Genomic DNA, 18833 nt, shown 5'->3' with positions numbered 1-18833 from the left:
CTGCACTGTACCCAGTTCAGAGAGCAGCCACAGAATTACGCAGAAGTGCAATGCTACTTTGAAAGTTTGGCTTATGTGATAAATAAAGTTACTTTTCCTCCACATAACAATGGTAGATGGTGCAAAACTGGCAAATTATACACTGACCGAGCACTTTATTAGGGACACCTGTACACCTTCTTATTCATGTGATTATCTAATCGGCCAATCGTGTGGCAGCAGTGCAATGCGTAAAATCATGCAGATACGGGTCAGAAGCTTCAGTTAATGTTCATATCAACCATCAAAATGGGGGAAAAAATTTGATCTCAGTGATTTTGACCTTGGCATGATTGTTGGTGCCAGACCGGCTGGTGTGAGTATTTCTGTAAACCGAAAACTACATTAAATTTATCATTGAGGGAAGACGCATGTCAGAGTCAGATACAATGTCATCACCAAAAGAAACAGGAAAACATTTATAGGTTGGAAGACAACCATTCAATGGTGGAACCACAGAACATGATACCAAAGCTTATCCAATAAAATGGATGGATTGAGTATCGAATGCAACATTCAAGTCAAGTAGCATGAAAATGGAGACTTCACAAGCTTAGCACACATGAGTAGGTCATTGATAACCCCTAATGATAAGTAGTTTCAGTACTGTGCAGCTAGTGGAATGGAGACTGGAATTCATAACATGTAATCCGGACTACTACCTCCAGTGGCTGTCCAGCAATAAGACTAATTTCAGGATCTTTGAGACAACAGGCAACTTATGAATCCATCTGTGATTTCATAGGACAGATTGATCTTGTCCAGGTTTCTATAAAAGGATGGACAGAGGCCTGCTCAAAACGAACCACATAGAAATGCACAGATAATACGAATATAAGGATGATTAATAAGGGAGTATTGGTCAGTTATTTAAATTGCAAGTGAATTTAGTCTCTGGTCCACACTCCGGAGCAGAAGGTGGCAGTAATGAAGAAGACGAAGAATAAGAAAAGAAGAAGAAGCTCTCAACAGTTCCAGTATTTTGCACGATGATGGAAACACTGGGTATCGCAGAGGGGGGATTAGGAGGTGCGTATCTTTACCATTCCATTTATTAGCCTATTTGACGAAGGAGCCTTTAAGCATCTAGCGGTAAAATAGGTGAAACGCCTTTAAGCATCTTGCGGTAAAATTGGTGAAACGCCTTTAAGCATCTAGCGGTATTGCTGCGTTCACGACGTATCGGAATTATCAAGATCTCACCTTCCGACTGGAAGAACCGTTTACATCAAGCTCCGAGTTCTAATCCCAAATGGGAAATATGGGAACTACCTGAAGGCGACGATATCTCCGGCCAGTAGGTAAAACTACAGAAGTCACGAGAACGCAGCAAGAAAAATGGCTCCTACGACCAAGTTAGCAACCGTTCAAAGTAATTCTATATTTACACCAGTTCGCTTCCGCACACTGTAACTGCACATGATTAATTGTAGGACACTACCTATTAAACTAGGTTTGGTGTAGCTGTTAAAATGATGTTGTTAACGAGAAATGGAGGGAGCTACCGTTTGCTACCTGACAAACAGCAGCAGATACAGTGTAGTCCGTAAGTAGTTTGACAGGGCTGGAATGTTTGTTATTTTGGCTCTGTACGTCCAGCACATTGGATTTGAAACAAAACAATGAATAGTGATGTTAGAAGTGCAGATTGCAGCCTTTAATATGAGTCCATAGCAGGTAATCCGTGATAGAATTGCATCCCCCCCTTTATTTTAGGGGACCACAAGTAATTGGACAGTTGGCTTCTCAGCTATTCCTGATTAGTCCGGAATATTCAATCGTTTCCTGAGTACAAGAAAGCTTTCAATATCTAGTCTTTATTCAAGGCTTTTGAGTGCCTTTGGAATTTGTCAACGTGAGGACGACAGTTCTTATATATTGATTATATTTGTTTCACCGATTTTCAGTCTTGATTTCTTTTTCCTCCTGAATTGTCGCAAACGATTATATTCTCTCAATTACTCTCTCTGTTACTTTCTCTGTATAATTATCTTTCTCTGATCCTTTGTATCTTAATGATCTTATATTAATGGTCTGTATTCTGTCTCACAACAACTCTTCCCTCCATAGAGGAGTGCAAGCTGACCTCAGTGTCCAGCCCTCCCTCTCAAAGAGTGGCGGATTCTACCAAGATGACCGACACCAACAGCCAATCGGATTCGATAACTGTTTGCTTAAAATGTTTAAGCCCCACATCTTCAGCAGAAGGCATCAAGGTTGAATCTGTGACGGACAGCTCTGATTACACAAGTGTAGATCCAGTGTCACATTTGAACAGATGGGATGACATAGAGAAGAGGACAGAGAGGACAACTGTATATTTGCTGTGCAGAGAACAAAAGGACATACTAGCCAACATGAAGGTGGAGGAAGAAGATGGGGAGAGGCAGAGTGTGGAAATGGAGAGAGACCATGTTGTGAAAGATGAAGAGGGATTCTGGAAGGGGGAAGAAAAAGAGAGGGATGGACATGGGGAGGGACGTGTAACTAATCAAGTAGCCCAAAATTTGTTGAAGAACGGAGTAAAATCTGAACATGGACAACAAAAAGGGGAACTTTCTAATCTGGTCATTTCCTGTCTGCTAAAACAGCCTAGAGTGCTGATTCATCGACTTGAAATTGCCAATATTTCAGTTTCTGGGTCATCACCTCTTCGTTCCATGGCCTGTAAAAGAGATCAGCGAGCGGCATCTCCATGGAGACCGCATGAGCTCTCACCACTGAGAGGAAACGGATCACTGAGACAGAAGGGTCAGGTCGTGACCTGGAAGAGAAAGACCGTTGGCCAGTTGGAGAGACCCCTGAAACTGCTTCCATCTTCATCAGAGAACGGGTAAGAATGAAGGATGAGTTGGACTGTGTGTCTCCTCTGATCACCATCAGTCTTGCAATAATAATGTGCCTTTATATGTCTTCTACAGGATCTGTGCTGAAACCTCCCTAATTTCTCCTGTCATCTCCCCCAAGAATCATCAAAACACAGGTTGAGATCATTCAGATAATAATTTTCCAAAAGTCTAAGGGAGTCTGTCACAGAGGTGTAAATGGCTGCCAGGTCATGCTGAAGGAAATTGACTGTGATACAAAATATACACAAGTCCCACCGTCCTTAGCGATTATTGCTATGTCAAGTGTCAATGTCAAGGTCAGTGTGTGGATGACCGCTGGCAGCATCTGCTTAATGGATTACTGCAAGAAATTAGATGGTTTTTGGAAGTATAGTGTCTTTGTCAAGTAGTTTGACAAAGACACTATGCTTGATCAAACCATAACATACACTCACTGAGCACTTTATTAGGAACACCTGTACACGTACGTATTCATGCATTTATCAAATCAGCCAATCATGTGGCAGCAGTGTTAGGTATAAAATCATGCAGATATAGGTCAGGAGCTTCAGTTCCATCACCACACAATATGGAAGAAATGTAATCTGAGTGACCATGGCATGATTGATTATGATAACTCAGATAACCACTTTGTACAATTGTGGTGATCTGAAAAGCATCTCAGAATGCACAACTCGTCAAACCTTGTAGCAGATGGGCTTGTGTCAACAATCCAGGCTGGTGGTTTAATGGTATTGGGAATGTTTTCTTGGCACACTTTAGTCACTGCTTGAATGCCACATACTATTTGAGCAGGGATTGGCAACCCTGGTCCTGGAGAGCCGCAGGGTGTGCTGGCTTTCGTTGTTACTTGGCATTAATTGATCAATGAAAGCCGTTGATTGCACAGTTAACTCACCTCACCTGGTTTCTTGGGTCTGAATCGGTTGCTTATTTTAAGGTGGAGACGAAAGCCAGCACACCCTGCGGCTCTCCAGGACCAGGGTTGCCGACCCCTGCTATTTGAGTATTGTTACTGACTGTGTGTATCCCTTCATGGCCACAATGTACCCATCTTCTAATGGCTACTTCCAGCATGATAATGCACCATATCACAAAGCAAAAGTAATCTCACACTGACTTCATGAACATGACAATGAGTTCACTGTTCTTCGATGGCCTTCCCAGTCACCGGATCTTAATTCAATAGCACACCTTTGAAATGTGGTAGAACGGGAGATTCGCAGCATGAATGTGCAGCTGACAATCTGCAGAAATTGCATGATGCAATCATGTCAATATGGAACAGAATCTCAAAGTAATGTTTTCAACCTCTTGTGGAATACATGCAACACAGATTTGAGGCTGTTTCGAGAGCAAAGGGAGGCCCTACCCAGTATTAGTAGTGTCATTATAGTCCTAATAAAGTGCTAAGTGAGTGTATAAACAAGAAATTGCCAATGTAAGACTGGAAAAATTATTATGAAAAAAAGTTAAGACATTGTCTGCTCTTCTATTGATAAAGTGCTGGGAAAGAGTATCGGCAAAAGATTATTTGCTATTAGCTATGGACAGACATGGGACCAAGTCCCTCTTGAAGTCGCAATAAGTCTCAAGCAAGTCCCAAGACATTTTTTCTTGTTTTAGTGTCAATCATAGATTTTCTAATGGTCAATCATGATTCAGGATGGAAGATTTTATCCATTATTACACTTTTTCAGTAATGTTTTTATCAGCATCTGTTTGTTTTTCCTCTATTTTCTACAAGCTTCATATCTCCTACACTCCTCTCTCCTCAGGACAAACTGTTGAGGTGTTGTCTCAGGTCTTTGCCTGCTCCCAGTGCCCATTTGTTCACACAGACAAAGTGAATCTTCAATGGCACGTTGAGAAGGTCCACCCAGATCAGATCAGCAGGACCATGGGGTCCCAACAACCTCCCAACAGCACACATCAGCACCCCACTAAGACACCCCCAACCCTAACGCAGTCCCACACAGGCACTCTAAGGGCCCACACATGGTCCCAGTATGGGAAGAGTTTGAAATGCAAATCACAGCTGAGGACAGACAAGAAAATGCCAAAAGAAGAGCGGGCCTATCAGTGCACCCAGTGTGAGAAGAGTTTTGCTTGGGCAAATAAACTGAAGGTACATCAGCGAACTCATACTGGTGAACGGCCATACCATTGTTCCCTGTGTGGGAGGAGTTTTGCTCAGTCAAGTACATTGAAGCAACATCAGCGAACTCATACAGGAGAGGTCCCATACCAGTGCTCCCTGTGTGGGAAGGGTTTCGCTCAGTCAAGTACTTTGAAGCAACATCAGAGCACTCATACAAGGGAGCACCCATACCACTGCTCCCAGTGCGAGAAGAGTTTTGCTTGGGCAAATAAACTGAAGGTACATCAGCGAACGCATACTGGTGAACGGCCATACCATTGCTCCCTGTGTGCGAGGGGTTTCGCTCAGTCAAGTACTTTGAAGCAACATCAGCGAACTCATACAGGAGAGCTCCCATACCACTGCTCCCTGTGTGGGAAGGGTTTCGCTCAGTCAAGTACTTTGAAGCAACATCAGAGCACTCATACAGGGGAGCACCTATATCACTGTTCCCAGTGTGGGAAGAGTTTTGCTTGGGCAAATAAACTGAAGGTACATCAGCGAACTCATACTGGTGAACGTCCATACCATTGCTCCCTGTGTGGGAGGGGTTTTGCTCAGTCAAGTACTTTGAAGAAACATCAGCGAACTCATACAGGAGAGCTCCCATACGAGTGCTCCCAGTGTGGGAAGGGTTTCGCTCAGTCAGGTAATTTGAAGAAACATCAGCAAACTCATACAGAGAAGGACCCATACCACTGTGCCCAGTGTGGGAAGAGTTTCACTCGATTGAGTAGCCTAAAAATACACCAGCAAACTCATATACAATGGTGTGCAAAAATGTGGGCACCCCGGGTCAAAAAGCCTTGTACAATTAATATCTAACTGAACAGAAGAAAACTTGACCTCTACATGGTACAATGTTAAACATGACACATTTCTTCAAATGCAGAAGTGGAGAAGTTTGGGAACCCTGTCAGTTAGTAACTCCTACTATATAACTATAACAGCTTGCAAATGTTGGATGTTGTATTCTGTAACTCTGAAAAACACCAGCGAATCCATGGAAAGAGATAAGTTTGTGGATGATATGCCCTAGAGGGAGCATATATAGCATCCAAGCACAATTCACATGTTAACATTCAGCAGACAAACAGACAGATACACTCAGTCAGCACTTTATTAGGTATTTATTAGACTTATTTATTAGACTTCTTCAGTATTCTGCTGCTGTAGCCTATCCACTTAGAGGCTTGACAAATTGTCTGTTCAGAGATGCTTTTCTGCATACCACTGTTGTAATGCATAGTTATTTGTGTTACTGTCATCTTCCTGTCAGCTTTGAACAGTCTGGCCCTTCTCCTCTGACCTCTCTCATTAACAACACATTTCTGTTCACTGGATGTTTTTTGTTTTTCACACCATTCTTTGCAAACTCTATAGACTGTTGTGCCAGGAGATCAGCAGTTTCTGAGATACTCAATCCACCCTGAATGGCATCAACAATCATTCCACAGTCAAAGTTACTTACATCGTATTTCTTCCCCATTCTGACATTTAATCTGAAAAACAGCTGAACCTCTTTACCACATCTGCATGCTTTTATGCATGTGGTTACTGCCACATGACTGGCTGATTAAATATTTGCATTAAGCAGCTGGTGTACAGGTCTACCTAATAAAGTGGTCACTGAGTGTATATTGAAGCTCAAGTTCAAACAACATTAAGAAAATCCAGATGTAATACATGTTTAATACGTTAAATTTTTTCAAAAGCCTAGAATCAAGACTAGATACTGAAAATGCATCCCCCTGCCCCTCTGAACTGCATATTGGTTTTTTCATTTTGTTTTATATTTTGTGGCATTGTGTTTATTTGTATCTTATTAATGTTCACTGCCGGAAAGCACATTGTGCTGTATGCTCAAAGTGTGACATAAATAAAGTTATTAACAATATCCTTTCTTATACCTGCAAGTAAGTGATTGAATACACCGGACAGCTGACAAGCCAACTGTCCACTTACTTTTGGTCCCCTAAGATATGGGGACTATTAAAAAAAGAAAAAAAAAGAAAAGGGATATAATTCCTACATGGATCACCGAATATGGATGTACATATCATCATCGGTGAGTCTGCACTTTAACATCTTATTCACAGAGCTGAAAGAACAGAAATACTTACAGACTGCACTGTACACCCAGTTTAGATAGCAGCCACACAATCACGCAAATCAAGTGCAATGCTACTTTGAAAGTTTGACTTCACTGATAAATAAAGTTACATGTTATCCACCTAACAATGGAAGGAGATGGAGCTAAACTGGCAAATTATATGTCCAAGGGGAAGCACATTAACTGGAAACAACATGGGGCCCAGAATTGATCCCTGGGGTAAGACGCATTTCAGAGAGCCAGAGGATACAATATCATCACCAAAAGAAACAGGAAATCATTTATTATGTAAGTTGGAAGATCGGAACCTAAGCTACATATACACTCACGAGCACTTTAATAGGAACATTTTTACTTAATTACATATACTTATTTATGCAATTATCTAATCAGCCAATTGTGTAGCAGCAGAGTAATGCATACAATCATGTAGATATGGGTCAGGAGCTTCAGTCAATGTTCACATCAACCATCAGAATGGGGGGAAATGTGATCCAAGTGATTTTGACCATGGAATGATTGTTGGTGACAGACGGTCGTTTGAGTATCTCAGAAACTGCTTATCTCCTGGGATTTTCACGCACACTAGTCTCTAGAGTTTGCAAAAAACAAACAACAACAAAAAAAAAACCCTAATAATAATCAGCAGCAGTTCTCCAGACAGAAACGCATTGTTAATGAGATGTCAGAGGAAAATGGCCAGACTGGTCAAAGCTGACGGGAAGGTGACAGTAACGCAAATAACCACATATTACAGCAGTGGTATGTCAGAAGAGCAACTCTGAACACACGACACATCGTAACTCTACGTGGATAGGCTACAGCAGTAGAAGTAAAATACAATTTTTAAAAAGTCAAAAGTGCTCACTGAGTGTAATGCAATATATACAATAATTATGGCTTTTATATTGATTTTTTTCACCATGGTGGTTTAACGGAAGTAATCCTCCTGTTACGGCATGGATAAATTCTGTGGTTGCTACATGCGTGTTTTTTCCTGCAGGTGGATCTGGGTCAGTGCTGCCAGATGTACGATAATTATCGTATTTGATAATTTAGCCCTTTGTACGAGCACTAACTTTCAATGTACGATAATTCAGATATCTCATAGTTGCTTTTTTCTGATTATTCATGTTACGTCATCTTTGTCAATAATGCATTTGGGGAAACTGACCCTGGATCTTCCATTAATCCAATCACATCCCGTGAGCCCCCCCGGTCGGCACTTCAGCAGTCGAACAGGCAGTGAAAATGAAAAAAAAAAACGTTTCGTGTGACACTATATCCGCTTGTAAAATAAATAAATACATTTAAAAATGATAAGGAGGGAGCAGTTCTGGGTGTGCCGCAGTACGCATTAAATACGATCGGGCAAAGCTGTTTTGGGTAGATATATGGTTGTGCTTTAGAAGCTTTTCAGTGCTCGCTTCTTCACAACAGTCAGTATTTTGCACGATGATGGAAATACTGAGCATTGCACAGAGAAAACTAGGAGGTTCGTATCTTTGCCTTTCCAATAAATTGATGTTATTTGACGAAGGATACTGAGCATCTAGCGGTGTTTTTTTTTTTTTTTTTGCTGCGTTCACGTCGTATCGGAATGACCAAGATGATCACCTTCCGCCTGGAAGAACCGTTTATATCAACCTCCGAGTTGTAATCCCCAGTGGGAAATATGGGAACTGTTTTTCGGCTACGATATCTCCGACCTGTTGATAAAACTACAGAAGTCACACGAATTTAGCAAGATAAATGGCTTCCATGGCCAATTTTGCAACCGTTCAAGGTGACAAAATCAAAACAACGATGCACGATGTTTATGATTAAGTGTAGGCTACTACCTATTAAAATTAGGTTTGGTGCAGCTGTTAAGATGATGTTGTGAGCGAACAATGGAAGGAGCTACCGTCAGCTACCTGATAAACTACAGCAGATACAGTGCAGTAGAAGCTAAGTATTTGGACAGTGGTAGAGTTTGTTCTTTTGGCACGTACTCCAGCACATTGGATTTCAAACAAAACAACGAAGAATGAGGCTAAAATGCGGATTGTTATCTTTCATTTGAGGGCATTTACATCCATATCAGGTCATCCGCGAAGGAATTGCATCCCTTTTTACACCCACCCACCCCCCTTTACTTTAGTGGACCAAAAGTAATGGGACAGTTGACATCTCCGCTATTTCTGATTAGTCAGGTGTATTCAACTGCCTCCTCAGTGCAAGTAAAAGAAACCTTTCAGTATCTAGTCTTGCTTCCAGACTTTTGATCGCCTTTTGAGTATGCATTTGGAGTATATGAGGACAACAGTTGTGCCAATGACAGTCAAGGAAGCAATTAATATTAAAATCAACTGTTTAGATCATCATTAAGAAGAAAGAGAGCACTGTCTAAACACACCTGTCCACACAGATCAAAAACACTCTTCGGGAGACAGGCATGGATGTGTTAGTACTAGTGTCTACTCTTCACAGAAGACTTTGCAAAAAAGAGGCTATACTGCAAGGTGCAAACCACACGTTAGTTGCATAAAAATGATGTTGAGGTTACAGTTTGATAAGCAGTATCTAAAAGAGCCTGAAAAGTTCTGGAAAAAGGTCTTCTAGAGAGATGAGATCTAGGTTGACATGTATCAGAGTGATGGCAAGAGTGAAGTTGGCGACATTGGCTCAGGCAATAAGAGCAGCTTACTTTTGGTCCTCTAAAATGAAGGGGGGGGTGGAAATGGATGTAATTCCTACACAGGTGACCTGATATGATAAGGATGTAGTATCCTCAAACTAAAGATGACAGTCTGCACTTTAACCTCATTATTCATTGTTTTGTTTCAAATCTGATGTGCTGGAGTACAGTGCCAAAAGAACAGAAATTGTACCATTGTCCAAATACTCACTGTACTGCACTGCACATATTAGCGTCTTATGTTGGTTATATTTGTTTCACCTATTTTCAGTCTTGATAGCTTTTTCCTCATGAACAATTATATTCTCTCGATTACTCTTTCTGTTACTTTCTCTGTATAATTATCTTTATCTGATCATCTGTATATCTTAATGATCCTAGATTAATATCTTTATACTGTCTCACAGCGACACTTCCCTCCATAGAGGAGTGCAAGCTGTCCTCAGTGTCCAGCCCTCCCTCTCAAACAGAGATGGATTCTACCAAGATGATCGACACCAACAGACAATCAGATTCAATAACTGATTGCATAAGTGTTTAAGCCCCACATCTTCCGCTGAAGACATCAAGGTTGAATCTGTGACGGACAGCTCTGATTACACAGGTGTAGATCCAGTGTCACATTTGAACAGATGGGATGACATAGAGAAGACAGCTATGTATTTGCTGTGCAGGGAACAAAAGGACATACTATTCAACATGAAGGTGGAGGAAGAAGATGGGGAGAGGCAGAGTGTGGAAATGGAGAGAGACCATGTTGTGAAAGATGAAGAGGGACTCTGGAAGGGGGAAGAAAAAGCGAGGGATGGACACGGGGAGGGACGTGTAACTGATCAAGTAGCCCAAACTCAGAATTTGGTGAAGAACGGAGTAAAACCAGAACATGGACAACAAGAAGGGTGGGAGCTTTCTAATCTGGTCACTTCCTGTCTGCTAAAACAGCCTAGAGTGCTGATTCATCGACTTGAAATTGCCAATATTTCAGTTTCTGGGTCATCACCTCTTCGTTCCATGGCCTGTAAAAGAGAACAGCGAGCGGCATCTCCATGGAGACCGCATGAGCTCTCACCACTGAGAGGAAACGGATCACTGAGACAGAAGGGTCAGGTCATGGCCTGGAAGAGGAAGACCATTGGCCAGTTGGAGAGACCCCTGAAACTGCTGCCATCTTTATCAGAGAACGGGTAAGAATGAAGGATGAGCTGGACTCTGCGTCTCCTCTGATCACCATCAGTCCTGCATAATAATGTGCCTTTATATGTCTTCTACAGGATCTGTGCTGAAACCTCCCTAATTTCTCCTGTCATCTCCCCCAAGAATCATCAAAACACAGGTTGAGATCATACAGATAATAATTTTCCAAAAGTCTAAGGGAGTCTGTCACAGAGGTGTAGATGGTTGACAGGTCATGCTGAAGGAAATAGATCGTTAGCAAAGTATACACAAGTCCCACCCTCCTTAGCGATTGTTGCCATGTATGACAACGGTCAACGTGTGGACGACCACTGGCAGCATCTGCTTAATTTAGTCCAAGTCTCAAGCAAGTCTCAAGTAATTTCTTCTTGTGTCTTGTTCAGTGTCAATCATATATTTGGTAATGGTCAATTGTGATTCAGAGTTAAGATTTATAATGGAAGATTTTATCCATTATTACACTTTTTCAGTAATGGTTGTGTTCATCAGCATCGGTTTCCATCTATATTTTGTAAAACTTCATATCTCCTACAATCCTTCTCTCTCCTCAGGACAAACTGTTGAGGTGTCGTCTCAGGTCTTTGCCTGCTCCCAGTGCCCATTCGTTCAAGTGAATCTTCACCAGCACATTGAGAAGGTTCACCCAGAGGAGCTCAGCAGGACTCTGGTGTCTCAACAGCCTCCTATCAGCACACATCAGCACCCCGCTCCCCCTAAGATGCCCCCCACTCCAACACAGTCCCACACAGGCACTCCAGGGGCCCACACGTGGTCCCAGTGTGGGAAGAGTTTTAAATACAAATCACAGCTGAAGACAGACAAGAAAATGCAAAAAAAAGAGTGGATCTATCAGTGCTCCCAGTGTGAGAAGAGTTTTGCTTGGGCAAATAAACTGAAGGTACATCAGCGTACTCATACTGGTGAACGGCCATACCATTGCTCCCTGTGTGGGAGGGGTTTTGCTCAGTTAAGTACTTTGAAGAAACATCAGCGAACTCATACAGGAGAGCTCCCATACCAGTGCTCCCAGTGTGGGAAGGGTTTCGCTCAGTCAAGTACTTTGAAGCAACATCAGAGCACTCATACAGGGGAGCACCCATACCACTGCTCCCAGTGTGACAAGAGTTTTGCTTGGGCAAATAGACTGAAGGTACATCAGCGAACTCATACTGGTGAACGGCCATACACTTGCTCCCTGTGTGGGAGGGGTTTTGCTCAGTCAAGTACTTTGAAGAAACATCAGCGAACTCATACAGGAGAGCTCCCATACCACTGCTCCCAGTGTGGGAAGGGTTTCGCTCAGTCAAGTAATTTGAAGCAACATCAGCAAACTCATACACGGGAGCACCTATACCACTGTTCCCAGTGTGGGAAGGGTTTTGCTCAGTCAAGTACTTTGAAGCAACATCAGAGCACTCATACAGGGGAGCTCCTATATCACTGTGCCCAGTGTGGGAAAAGTTTTAAGTGGGCAAATAAACTGAAGGTACATCAGCGAACTCATACTGGTGAACGGCCATACAATTGCTCCCTGTGTGGGAGGGGTTTTGCTCAGTCAAGTACTTTGAAGAAACATCAGCGAACTCATACAGGAGAGCTCCCATACCAATGCTCCCAGTGTGGGAAGGGTTTCGCTCAATCAGGTAATTTGAAGCAACATCAACAAACTCATACAGGGGAGAACCCGTACCACTGCTCCCAGTGTGGGAAGAGTTTCACTCGATTAAGTAGCCTAAAAATACACCAGCAAATGTACAGTGGTATACAAAAATGTGGGCATCCCTGGTCAAAAAGCCTTTTACAATCAATATCTAAGTGAACAGAAGTGAACCTGACCTCTAAATGGTACAAAGTTAAACAATAATGGATGTATTTGCTTTAAGATTTGCGAGTGAGCTAACGTTAGCTTTATTTGACTTATCGTTACAGAATGGGACTCCAACTGTAACTTTGCAGACTATTGTAATGGAATTATGTGTCCTCTTCCAAATTTAACTTTATAGATTCCGTTACTGTATTATATAATGCTACGATGGCAAGAACCATGCAGTTGGATGTTTATTACAATTAGTAAATCGCTAGCTAGCTAACGTTAGCTCCCATATTGAAACTCCTCTCTCGGTCTCAGATGCTCCGATGTTAGACAAGCGCACCACGCTTCTTGTACAATGGAAGCATTCCCTTGCAAGTATACATAAGCATAATGCAGTGCTAAAAATCATGTAAGTGTTCATTAAAGCAAAGTTTCTTTGTACAGTAGGCTAGCTATGCATTGCTAGCTAGCTACATTCACACAGTTTGACCCAAGTTCTGAAATGTCTGTTCGATCCATTTTTTTCCCGACCTGGGTGTATTTTGGTTGAGGCCTAACTTTTTGTGTAAAGGATTTTCGTTAATTGTTTGATTTTGAGTAAATAAATGGCAATTGCCCTTATTTTGAGTTTTCTGTCTGTTCACCCCCGGAAGCCGTGGCCCTCCCCAGCCCTCCCCACACCAAATACTTTGAAGTATTCAGAAGTATATTTGGAAGTATTTCAGGAAGTATACTTAATAATTAAAGCGAACTACTCATATACTTTGAGGTATTCAAAAGTATAGGCCTACTTAAAGTTAAATTTAAGTGTGCTTTAAAGTATACCAAATATACTGACGAATGGGAGAATTTAGCCCACTTAGTTGTAAAAACAAGTTTACAACGAAGTAAACTAGTAGTATACTTAACAATGTCTCCAAAAACGTGTACTTGAAATAAACTAAATATAATTAAGTAAACTATTTTTTCATAAGGGTCTTCAGCAGGAGAAGAATGATACAGTTTGATAAATTCAGAATGATACAGTTTGATAAATTCAGAATGATACAGTTTGATAAATTCAGAATAATACAGTTTGATAAATTCATGTAAATAAGAGCCTTGCATTGCATGTCAGCGCAACTCGCCTGGCACTCCAAACTCGGATTAAACTTTCAAACTAGGCGTTGCAGATCAAATGTGAATCAAGATTCAGCAACTGCATTGCTTATTTCTCTCCTCAAATGTTTTCAGAAATTTCTGTGGTAAACATCAGTTTTGTTCACCTTTTTAATGGAGACTGGGCTATTTCTTAGGATATTGGAATGCAAGTCATATGGCAAGTTAATGTTGTCTCTGATCCACACTCCGGAACAGAAGGTGGCGGTAATGCACTGTTGGATGAAGCCGCTGTAAAACAACAAAAGGAAGAAGATTAAGCTTTTCAATGCTGGGTTCTTCACAACAGTCCCAGTATTTGCCCGATTATAGAAACGCTGAGTATTGCAGAGAGAGAACTAGGAGGTGCGTATCTTTGCCTTTACAAATTGAGTATTTGACGAAGGATACCAAGCATCTAACGGTGTTTATTTCTAGGAATTGCCAAGAACCGTTTTCATCAACCTTACAGTTGTAATCCCAAATGGGAAATATGGGAACTATCTGAAGGCTACGATATCTCCGACCTGTCGTTAAAACTAGTCACGCGAATGCAGCAAGATAAACGGCTTCTGTGACTAAGTTAGGAACCGTTCAAGTTAACAAAATCAAAATAATTGTATATTTGCACAAGTTCGCTTCCTTACACTTTATTATTAATTGTAGGATACAACCTATTACACTAGGTTTGATGTAGCTGTTAAGATGATGTTGTTAGCGAGTGATGGTGGGAGCTGCCGTACTTACGGACTGCAGCAGATACAGTGCAGTCCGTAAGTATTTGGACAGTGGTACAGTTTTTGGTCTTTTGGCTCTACATCCATATCAGGGGATCTGTGAAGGAATTGCATTCATATACATACATAGTCTCCCCGCCCCCCCCCCCCCCCCCCCTCGCCCCTTTTTCATTTTCGGGGACCACAAGTAATTGGACATTTGGCTTCTCAGCTGTTTCTAGTCTGATATATTCAATTACTTCCTTAGTGCAGTTATAAGAAAGCTAATGATTTTATATTAATATCATCATTATGTCTTGCAGCAACACTTTCCTCCATACAGGAGTGCAAGCTGTCCTCAATGTCCTGCCCTGCCCTCAGTGGTGGATTCTACCAAGATGACCGACACCAACAGCCAATCAGATTCAATAACTGATTGCATAAAATGTTTAAGCCCCACATCTTCAGCTGAAGACATCAAGGTTGAATCTGTGACGGACAGCTCTGATTACACAAGTGTAGATCCAGTGTCACATTTGAACAGATGGGATGACATAGAGAAGAGGACAGAGAGGACAACTGTATGTTTGCTGTGCAGAGAACAAAAGGACATACTAGCCAACATGAAGGTGGAGGAAGAAGATGGGGAATGGCAGAGTGTGCAAATGGAGAGAGACCATGTTGTGAAAGATGAAGAGGGATTCTGGAAGGGGGAAGAAAAAGAGAGGGATGGACACGGGGAGGGACGTGTAACTGATCAAGTAGCCCAAACTCAGAATTCGGTGAAGAACGGAGTAAAACCAGAACATGGAAAACAAGAAGGGTGGGAGCTTTCTAATCTGGTCACTTCCTGTCTGCTAAAACAGCCTAGAGTGCTGATTCATCGACTTGAAATTGCCAATATTTCAGTTTCTGGGTCATCACCTCTTCGTTCCATGGCCTATAAAAGAGATCAGCGAGCAGCATCTCCATGGAGACCGCATGAGCTCTCAGCACTGAGAGGAAACAGATCACTGAGACAGAAGGGTCAGGTCGTGACCTGGAAGAGGAAGACCGTTGGCCAGTTGGAGAGACCCCTGAAACTGCTTCCATCTTCATCAGAGAACGGGTAAGAATGACTGAAGAAGAATGAGTTGGACTGTGTGTCTCCTCTGATCACCATCAGTCTTGCAATAATAATGTGCCTTTATATGTCTTCTACAGGATCTGTGCTGAAACCTCCCTAATTTCTCCTGTCATCTCCCCCAAGAATCATCAAAACACAGGTTGAGATCATACAGATAATTATTTTCCAAAAATCTGAGGGAGTCTATCACAGAGGTTTAGATGGGGATCAACCCTCAGTCCCAGTCATGTACCTTAAGCTATTGGTAGACTGCAGTGTAATCATAGATTCGGTAATGGTCAATTATGATTCAGAGATAAGATTTAGAATGGAAGATTAAATCCATTATTACACTTTTTCAGTAATGTTTGTGTTTATCAGCATCTGCTTCCTTCTCTATTCTTCTCACCTCATGCACTCCTCTCTCCTCAGAGCAAGCTGCTGAGATGTTGTCTCAGGTCTTTGCCTGCTCCCAGTGCCCATTCGTTCACACAGAGGAAGTGAATCTTCACCAGCACATTGAGAAGGTTCACCCAGAGGAGCTCAGCAAGACAGTGGGGTCCCAACAACCTTCCAGCAGCACACATCAGCACCCCACCCCCCCCAAGACACTCCCCACCCCAGCACAGTCCCACACAAGCACTCCATGGTCCCAGTGTGGGAAGAGTTTAATATACAAATCACAGCTGAGAACAGAGAAGAAAATGAAAAAAAAAGAGCGGACATTTCAGTGCTCCCAGTGTGAGAAGAGTTTTGCTTGGGCAAATAAACTGAGAGTACATCAGCGAACTCATTCTGGTGAACGGCCATACCACTGCTCCCATTGTGGGAGGACTTTTGCACAGTCAAGTACTTTGAAGCAACATCAGCGAACTCATACAGGGGAGCACCCATACCACTGCTCCCGGTGTTGGAGGAGTTTTGCTCAGTCAAGTACTTTGAAGCAACATCAGCGGACTCATACAGGGGAGCACCCATACCATTGCTCTCAGTGTGGGAAGAGTTTCAGTCGATTAAGTAGCCTAAAACTACATCAGCGAACTCATACAGGTAAGCGCCCACATCACTGCTCCCAGTGTGGGAAGAGTTTTACTCAGTTGAGTATTTTGAATCGACACCAGCAAACTCATACTGGTGAGCGCCCCTACCAGTGCTCCCAGTGTGGGAAGAGTTTCTGTCAGGCAAGTGACCTGAGAAAACACCAGCCAACTCATACAGGTGAAAGGCCATACCATTGCTCTCAGTGTGGGAAAAGATTTACTCAGTTGTATAATTTGAAGCAACATGAGCAAACTCATACCGGTGAACGGCCATACCACTGCTCCCAGTGTGGGAAAAGATTTACTCAGTTGAGTACATTGAATCGACACCTGCAAACTCATACCGGTGAGCGCCCCTACCAGTGCACCCAGTGTGGGAAGAGTTTCTGTCAGGCAAGTGACCTGAGAAAACACCGGCCAATTCATACAGGTGAAAGGCCATACTATTGTTCCCAGTGTGGAAACCTTTTCACTCAGTCAAGCAGTTTGTATCGACACCAGAGAACCTGTACCAGTGTGATAAAAAGAATGTAGGAAGTTGTACTCTGACTCTGGAAGTACCCCAGCGAATCCCAAGCGATGGTTCTGTCCCGCCTGGACTACTGCAATTCCCTCTTGGCTGGCCTCCCAGCATCTGCCATCAGACCCCCCCAACTTATCCAGAATGCAGCAGCTCGTCTGGTCTTCAAACTTCCCAAATACTCACACGTCACCCCCCTGCTTACTTCCCTCCACTGGCTGCCTGTCATGGCTCGCATCAAATTCAAAACATTGGTGCTAGCCTTCCAAGCAGTTAAGGGGTCTTCCCCAGCTTATCTACAAAAAATCATCAGACCCTACACCCCTGCCAGACCTCTTCGCTCAGCCTCCACAGGCCGCTTGGCACCTCCCCCTCTCCGAACCTCCACCTCACGCTCACGACTACTGTCTGTTCTGGCTCCACGGTGGTGGAACGAACTCCCCGTTGAGGTCAGAACTGTAGAATCTCTCCCCACCTTCACGCGCAAGCTGAAGACACACCTCTTCAAGCAGCACCTCTCCCCATCCCTCCCTACCTCCCTGTGAACCTTAATTGTTGTCTCTGTGACTTGCTTTGTGTATCGGTATTTTTAGTTGGCTAGATAAGCAGTGTTTGGATAGTTAACTTTGGTCACTTTCGCTCTGTTGTTTGTCTGTTTCTTTATTAAAAAAAAGAAAGAAAAAAAAAGAAAATTGGCCCTCGTCCTTATCTTTGTTGTACAGGTAGCAGTTGAAATTGTACTTCCCTCGAGGGTCTTTCAGCGAACTTATCCCTGGTTATGGGTATGCACTTTGTTGTACGTCGCTCTGGATAAGAGCGTCTGCCAAATGCCAATAATGTAATGTAATGTAATGAATATATTCATATACTAGATGTTATTATTATTATTTGAAAGGGGAGTTGTGGCTGTGGCTCCATTGTGCTTGTAAGCTGAACAAGCACATTTTTTACATTTTTACATTTTTGTCATTTGGCAGACGCTTTTAATCCAAAGTGATTTACAAGTGCATAGGTTCTACCATAAGTCAAAGCATGACATCCAGAACTAGGAAAATACACATGTTCTAAACATAGTCGTCATCATAAGTGCAAATTATTATTTATTTTTTTATTTTTTTTGGGGGGGGTGGATTAGACAAGGATAGGGATATCAGAAAGGAGGGGTGGGGGAAATTAGGAGGGAGGACTAAGGTTGAGTTTGAAAAGGTGGGTTTTGAGTCTGCGTCGAAATAGGGGGAGGGATTCTGCTGTTCTGACAGTGGTAGGCAAGTCATTCCACCACTGAAGAACCAGAACGGAGAACTGAAAACAGGCGTCAACGTGCAGCTCGACCGCCAGGTGCTCGTAGAGAGACAAGCACAACCACAAACATCTATATCTTTTCAGTGAGGAAAAATAGCTTCCACGTCCACTGTGTTTGAGCTTCTGTAACTTTGTTCAGTATTAATTAGTAACAGTAGTTCTAACTCTTGAAAAACAAACCCCCA

General features: G+C 42.5%; 3 protein-coding genes across 6 annotated transcripts; all 3 read left to right on the top strand.

Annotated features, from left to right (window-relative positions):
* Nucleotides 1-1004: 1004 nt before the first annotated feature.
* On the top strand, nt 1005-6925 carry LOC133127902 (zinc finger protein ZFP2-like). 2 transcript variants are annotated; one of them, XM_061241013.1, is made up of 4 exons: nt 1005-1068; nt 2110-2872; nt 2961-3022; nt 4667-6925. In XM_061241013.1, the coding sequence occupies exons 1-4, from the start codon at nt 1029-1031 to the stop codon at nt 5851-5853; spliced, it is 2052 nt and encodes a 683-aa protein (XP_061096997.1). In that variant the 5' UTR covers nt 1005-1028; the 3' UTR covers nt 5854-6925. The 2 variants fall into 2 exon arrangements, with proteins under 2 accessions (XP_061096997.1, XP_061096998.1); XM_061241014.1 differs by lacking the exon at nt 1005-1068 and adding an exon at nt 1149-1411.
* Nucleotides 6926-8370: 1445 nt separating this feature from the next.
* On the top strand, nt 8371-15703 carry LOC133127904 (zinc finger protein 436-like). 3 transcript variants are annotated; one of them, XM_061241019.1, is made up of 5 exons: nt 8371-8636; nt 10229-11005; nt 11093-11154; nt 11567-12658; nt 15005-15703. In XM_061241019.1, exons 2-5 carry the CDS (start codon nt 10479-10481, stop codon nt 15115-15117), a joined length of 1794 nt encoding a protein of 597 aa, XP_061097003.1. In that variant the 5' UTR covers nt 8371-8636; nt 10229-10478; the 3' UTR covers nt 15118-15703. The 3 variants fall into 3 exon arrangements, with proteins under 3 accessions (XP_061097003.1, XP_061097001.1, XP_061097002.1); XM_061241017.1 differs by lacking the exon at nt 15005-15703 and having other exon boundaries at nt 11567-13449; XM_061241018.1 differs by lacking the exons at nt 8371-8636; nt 15005-15703 and adding an exon at nt 8826-8927 and having other exon boundaries at nt 11567-13449.
* On the top strand, nt 15305-17906 carry LOC133127908 (zinc finger protein ZFP2-like). The gene is made up of 3 exons (XM_061241026.1): nt 15305-15789; nt 15885-15946; nt 16219-17906. The coding sequence occupies exons 1-3, from the start codon at nt 15305-15307 to the stop codon at nt 17358-17360; spliced, it is 1689 nt and encodes a 562-aa protein (XP_061097010.1). The 3' UTR covers nt 17361-17906.
* Nucleotides 17907-18833: the final 927 nt, after the last annotated feature.

This window comes from Conger conger, chromosome 5 (assembly GCF_963514075.1).
Source record: "Conger conger chromosome 5, fConCon1.1, whole genome shotgun sequence".
In the NCBI taxonomy this organism is placed as follows: Eukaryota; Metazoa; Chordata; class Actinopteri; order Anguilliformes; family Congridae; genus Conger; species Conger conger.
This window is presented reverse-complemented; position numbering and strand designations above follow the sequence as displayed.